Genomic DNA, 7,407 nt, shown 5'->3' on the forward strand with positions numbered 1-7,407 from the left:
AATTGGATAATAATTTTTATTGATTTTTTTTATTTTTTATTTTTTTTTTTTTTTTAAATCATAAAATTTTATTAAATTATTAATTATTATATGAAAACTATCAATTGTAAATTCATATTCACGTGATATACGATCAATAAATTTAATTTTTATAATTTTTTCATTCGATTTATTAATTGTATGATAACCAATAATAAATAGTAACCATGACTCATAAGTAGTATTTGTTGGTTTGTAGATGCGTATTATTTTTTGTATATATTGTTTAATAATCATAATATTATTATTATTACTTTTATTATTATTATTATAATTTATATTGCTATGTTGATTGAATGGATTCAATAATCTTGAACATGTTGAACATTTTGGACATTCTATAGATGATAATAATGAATGATAATGACATAATGAATGATTTAATTTATAATAATCATTATTATTATTATTATTTATTGTTTGTTTATTGTTTAACATAGAATATTTAGATGGATTCTCTTTTATAATATTATTATTATTATATGATATAGTATTGAATTGATTTTCATGTAAGGGTTGACGATGAATAAATGATTGATTGATAGGAAAATAGAAATTAGTTAATTGATTTTTATTGATTTTTTGTTGATTTAAATTTTCTACATTTTCTTTATTTAAATGAACCGGTATATTGAATGGATTCAATTTATAATATGAACAATATTTACACTTATATGATAAAGATGATGATGATGGATTCTGTGTTGTTTGTATTGTTGATATATTCAATGGTAATGTAGAATGATAACAAAATATACAATGATTTGTAATATTTGATAAATTTTCTAAAATAATTGTATCTTTTAAAATATTTTCAATACATGAATATATTACTGATTTAATTTTTGTACATGTTGTAGAATTAGATAAATCAACATAAAATAATAATTCTATATCATGAAATGTTTGTTTATTTTCTGAACCTGTAAAAGAGAAAATAATATCATCATTAAACAATACGTTTTAATATAAGGTTAATTCAATTGAATAATGATACAGTAAAGATTAATTGTATATCATTCAGAAATGAAGTGTATTTGGTGAAATGTTTAACTCTATCATTCATTGATACATAATAAATAGGTCTCGGGTTCGAACCCTTCTCTGGGAAAGAGCAAACCAGCCTCCAGCTGAAGAAGAAATTAGGAAAAGATGATAGAAATGGATAGGACATACATTACGCAAACCACCAAACTACATCACGAGGCGAGTTCTTACTTGGGATCCTGGAGAGAAGCAGAAAAATGGAATGCCAAAGAACAAATTACTTTGTGAAATAGAAGCAGATATGAAAAGCATGAATAACAACTGGAAGGAGCTGAAAAGGACTGCACAGGATAGAGTTAGATGGGAAATGCTGGTAAGCGGCCTATGCCCCTTCACGAGTAGTAACAGGCGTAAGTAAGTAAGTGAGTTCGAACCCCGTAAGGCGAGGTCACGGGTGCACACTGATGAAGAGTCTCACAATAGAACGAAACACCCGTCCAATTCTTCTAAGTTTCCCATGATGGTCTAGCTTCAATTGACTCTTGATCTCAATTATTGAAAGTCACCCTTGAATTTGTATATTATAAAGATGGTTAATAAATATTTTATTGGTTACTTCGCTCATGATAATTATTTCTTTCAACATTATCGAGCCAAGTAATCAGTATAAATAGTTATTTCATAGTATTGATCATATTCTTATAAAAATGAGGTTATAAACCGTTTTAAATTAGACAATCAGGTTAAACGTTCATGCGTAAGACTAAAGCTCTTGAGTTTCAACCTCAGTGACAGGGTTATGGATATATACTACTAGTAAGTAGTCCCGCATTAGAAAGAAACATGAAATGAATAATGCATTCTGGTTTTCAACCACTGTGTAGACTAGTTCGTGATCTCAGTAAAAGCAAGAAGCCTAGACGCTGACTATAATATAAAATAAAGATGAAATTTTAGTGATTTAATAAAAATTTGATTAAATAAGATTTTAAATCTCCATTGGATTCTATTCATATATTCATGTGAATTTTTTTGAAATATCTGACGGAAGAAATATGCACAGAGTTAATGAATTGCTTCAATATTGAGTATTTAATGGTCTTGGATTTCGTATTTTAAAAACTACGTAGTAAATTATTTATATCTCCCAATTTTTAATTAACTTTTAAATCACCTTACAACCTTTTAATTCGGGATCTATTTATATCTATCTCAGCTCGATTGAATACTGAAACTAATTTTAGTCTGATAACCATTGAAAATAGAGAAGAATTAGTCATTTGTTTCGTTCTAGTATAGGAATCCCATATTATGGTACATTCTCGACTACACAAACGAATAAACTGATCAATTTTAAAAATATACTTAAGTATAAATAAACAAAAAATTTTTTATCAGAAGGGGTTTTGTGGAGATTTTAGTAATTTCAATAGTTGAAATCATGAGTGGATGCGCACTGCTGAAGAGTCTCATACTAGGAAGAAACGGCCGTCCAGTGCTTCCAGGTTTTCCATAGTGTTCTAGCTTCAACTGACTCATGATTTCAACTATTGAAAAAAAATTTTCGTCAATTGTATTCTTTACAAAAAGGCAGTACATTTATTTGATGATTTTGATGATAATATTATGTCTAAGGGCTAAACTAATCACATGATACATTATCACTTCCTATTTATTGAATATACCGTCAATTTAATCTGAATTATAACTGAAAGTCATGTTATGAAATGTTCTTTTCACAAAATAACTCTAATCACTTCATTATACGTATAGGGGTTGTCGAGATTACTAAGTTTTTGATTGAGATCTTGAAGCGATTAATGTTAGACAGCCATTGAAAACCCGGAAGCACTGAATGGCCGTTTCGTCCTATCATGGGACTTCTCAGCAGCGCGCATCCACGATCCCGCTCACAGGATTCGAATCCAGGGCCTTCAGTCTCGCGCGCGAACGCCTAACCAACTGAACCAATGAGCCGGCATCCAATTATGTTAGTGTCTAACATCAAACAATCATTTCATTATAGGATGACACTTTTCATTATGATAAACTGATGAAATTTTATAGGTTTTAACTATAGATTTTCTAAATGATAATCAAACCACTGATTCAAAAATCAGTAAGTTATTTGCTCCTATACAACATCATTGGTAGATTATTGACTCAGCAATAAGTATGTCAGTAACTCATAGATTTCAATCAACTATACAAATGCTGAACTTATTAACAATGCTCATTCATAACTTTTAGTGTATATCGTTGATTTCATAAAGAATCGTGCCAAAGACTTTCAGGTTTTTTGAGAGCTGACATCTGATGATTTACACTTAGCAAAAGTTCAAAGTTTGCTACCTCCTACTGCTGAGGGTGTTCATTGCTAGGTTCTATACTATGATGAGACCATTATTTAATGCTCATTGGTTCTTGAATATTTTTTGACTAAAATCATTCAACAATGTAATATACAATTAAACAATCTCCAACAAAACATTTTTACACTAAAAAGTGGTTGATCACTGATTGAATAGTCTAGTAAATTGTTGATTAAATTGATCTCAATAACCATTCAGATAGTTTGTATTTTGTAACAATAAAACCTAATAATAATAGAGGGCTATTTTGAAAAGATTGTACAATTTTCATAGATTAAATCATACACTGACTGAGGTTAGATATATTCAGCTTTATTTCCTGGGCTAGTGATCTTGTAATCAAGCATTCGCACACAATACTGATGATCTGGGGTTCTATTTCTGAGTCCAGGGTCATGGTTGCGTATTGTGTTTAAGTAACTCCGTACTACAATTAGACATCTGTTCAGTGCTTCCAGGTTTTCAATGGTGGTCTGGCTAAGGTTATTCTAAAATTTAAACTGAGGATAACAATTATGTCTTAAAATAATACTAACATTTATTGCATAAGTATATTAGATATAAATTAAACTCAAATCAGACATAATGCAGTATGGAATGAATTTTGCATTGTGTTCAATATCTGTTGATCTCTACTTTGGTTCAGTACTCAAGTGCATGAAACTGCGTTGGACCGTTCCACTGGATCTAAATTTCAACAGGTACATAATATAAATGTTGTTTGTTTTGTTTAGAAATCACCAGATGTGGCTCATTTGTAATTATTAGATTTCTATTATACTGTTGTCAACTGATATTTACAAACACATGTAATAAATCTCTGCCGGTTACTAAACTCGGTAAATGGATGACACTATTTGCATGTTTAAACAAATTCTTTATATTTCATTTTGTTCAGGATTATACCATATAGATTAATTGGTTTAAGTGTAATCGAATTATATGCTTAATATGTTCAGCTGAGTGGTTTTTCTTCACCAAAATATGCATAGAAATATATCATTCTGAGAAACAAATTATCTCTGGCTTTAATCATGTTCGAAAAATTTGAATCTAAATTAGAGATAGCGTGTTGACTAGAGGTCACTGTTATTAAAAATAATCGCATAAATTATTGGCATTTATATAAATCTTAAAATAATAATAACCGATCCCATCATTTGTAAAATTGTTGATATTATTAGGCCAGAAGTTTATGAACTACAAAATTGAGAGGTATGAAAATTTGTTTACTTATAATAAAGCAAACGCTAATAATCATATTAAACCGCAGATGTCATTATGGGATTGCGCAGATTGTCAAATTTTATTACGATCACAAGCCGATCGAAGAGAAATGGCCGTTAAAGACATGGAAGGAGAGGATAGTCATTCCGCCTTAATATGAAATTGTTAAGTAATGCTTACCTACGACCCCTAAAATGAGAGTCGAATCTAGGACCTCCGGTCGCGCTCGCGAACGCTTAGTCTCATGACCAATGAGCTGGGACCCAATGCTTTACAAGCATAAATTCAATCAGTCCGACCATCTTTCATTGTTCTTAGTCGATAATTGCCTCATACACGACACTGTTTAGATCCACTGATCACGACTCCTCACTGGGACTCCGGATATTTCCTCTCGAAGCCAGACAATAACGAGCACATGACAATTTTCATCGACAAGTTATCGAGTTTGTAGATTAATTGATGTTATATATCAACATCGTCGCATAGCTACTCGGTGGTCTAGAGGTTAGGTGTTCACGCTCGAGACCGAATTTTCTGGGTTTGATACACGTTTGTGGAGTCGTGGATGCGCACTATGAAGTAACTCCATACCAGGATTTTAGTTTTTCAATGATTGTCTAGCTTTGACCGGTTCGTGATTTGAGTGATAAGCCACATCTTTTTTTATTATTACTATCATCTCATATAGTCATTCACAAGTAATTGTTCGCACTTTTATAAAAGAAAATTGTGAAATCAGCAAGATAGACATTAGGACAACAATTCTTAAGGACAAGAGACACACAAATGATTGTTTGAAACTTACCAATAATAATAGAACTTGCAACTTCACCATTTAAGCGTATCTCTTTAACTGGTATTGATTCTTTCAGTAATCCATCGCGTATTGTTCTAATAAGTTTCTTTAATTGTGTACGAATAGTTGGTAGTTTCAGTGGTTGTTGTAATGTAAACGGAATAGGAGAATGTGAAATTGTATTGTGATGATTAGGTAAGCAAGAATCATTTGTTAGATGTTGATAAGCATTATTTATGTTATTATCATTGCTTGTGTTATTGATTTCACTATTGGAAGAGACGTCAGGAATGGATGTTACTAAATTATTTCCTTTTGATACTGGTACCGTAGTTGGAACGGATGAAGAGATTACTTTATCAATATTATAACGATTTTCCGTATTGTTAAAATTAGTCGAATTAATCAAACAATCAGATGATAAATGATCTGAATGTTTTGTATATGTTTGTTTCATAAAATCATAAATAATTGGATCAATTGTACAGAAACATGAACATGGTTTACTAATGATTGTTGGTAATGATGTAGTTGTTAATGATGATGATGATGATGATGATGATGATGATGATGTTGATATAATATTATTTGTACCTAAAAAATTTTGATACAAAGGCTTTGGTGAAATACTTATAAATGAATTCATTATTTCATCTAAATATTTCACTTGTTCAAAATTAAATATATGATAACGATTTGATGTACATGATGGATTTAATGTATTAAAATCAACATTCATTGGAACATCAGATAAAGATGGTCCACAATCTTTACTACGTTTAAATCGTCCATAATCAGAACGTTTATAAAATGTACTATTTGTATTATTATTATTATGATTACTATTATTGTTATAAGTAGTATTAGCAGTAGTAGTAGTGGTAGTAGTAATAGTAGTATTCGTACAACTAGTTACAAGTGAACGTTGTAATGATAATTTATTATTTCCTTTATTTATTTCATTCTCTTCATTATTATAAGAATAATTCAATATTGGTTTATATGTTGTATAATTCATTAAATTAAATGTTTTACGTTTTTTATAAAATTTATTATAATTTAAATTTAAATAATATTTTGTTTGTTTATTATGATAATTTGTAATCATTTTTGGTAATTTTATACCGAATTCATAATCAATGTTCTCTTGGATACTATACATTTTTGGAAATGATTCTAATCTTGTTTTTAATTTACGTTCAATGGTATTACAATTAGTATTATTATTATTATTATTATTATTTTGATTATGATCAGTGATATAAAATGAATGTTTTAATGTATTATCTGATAATTTATTGTTTATATACATTACTGATGATGGTGATGAAGATGATGATATCGATGATGATGACGATGATGATGTCGTTGACGAGGATGAGGTTGAGGATGAAGATGAAGATGATGTTGAATAAGGTAAATTAGTTGGTAATTTATAATCAGTTTTAAAATCTTTCATATTTAAGTAAACTTTTCAATATTTTTTTGTTGAGATAATTTTATTTTTCGGTGTCAATTTTTAGATAAATTTGACAACATTGTTGTTATTAGTCTCTGGGTGTATATATGTGTATGTATGTATGTATGTATGTGTGTGTGTTTATATACATGTATATACCGATATATTTGTCCTTAAAATGATTCATATATATTGTTTAAATGTTTCATAGATTTTATTAGGAAACAAATGAAATTGTTCAATGTTGATAAATAAAACAAATAAAATTTTAAAAAATGATAATCATAAATAATCTTTTTATCATTTTTTTTTACTTTTGTTTTTATTCATTTAAGAGATAAAAACTACTCAAATGTACTTTATATATTAATGAGATATAGATATATATATATATATAACTCAATACGAACAAGATTTTTTTCCCAATCAATTTTCCCTATATTTATCAATGATTCGTTGAATTTTACGATATAACCTTGACCCGTGAATTATGATTGGTTGATAGAAATGATCTCTATTATCTA

The 7,407-nt window shown here is 28.9% G+C and overlaps 1 protein-coding gene across 1 annotated transcript; it reads right to left on the bottom strand.

The window, feature by feature from the left end:
* Positions 1-36: 36 nt before the first annotated feature.
* Positions 37-6,883, bottom strand: MS3_00011051 (uncharacterized protein; the record flags this gene model as incomplete). The annotated part of the gene is made up of 2 exons (XM_012943720.3): positions 37-962; positions 5,434-6,883. 2 exons carry the CDS (start codon positions 6,881-6,883, stop codon positions 37-39), a joined length of 2,376 nt encoding a protein of 791 aa, XP_012799174.3.
* Positions 6,884-7,407: the final 524 nt, after the last annotated feature.

Source organism: Schistosoma haematobium, chromosome 6 (genome assembly GCF_000699445.3).
Source record: "Schistosoma haematobium chromosome 6, whole genome shotgun sequence".
Lineage (NCBI taxonomy): Eukaryota > Metazoa > Platyhelminthes > Trematoda > Strigeidida > Schistosomatidae > Schistosoma > Schistosoma haematobium.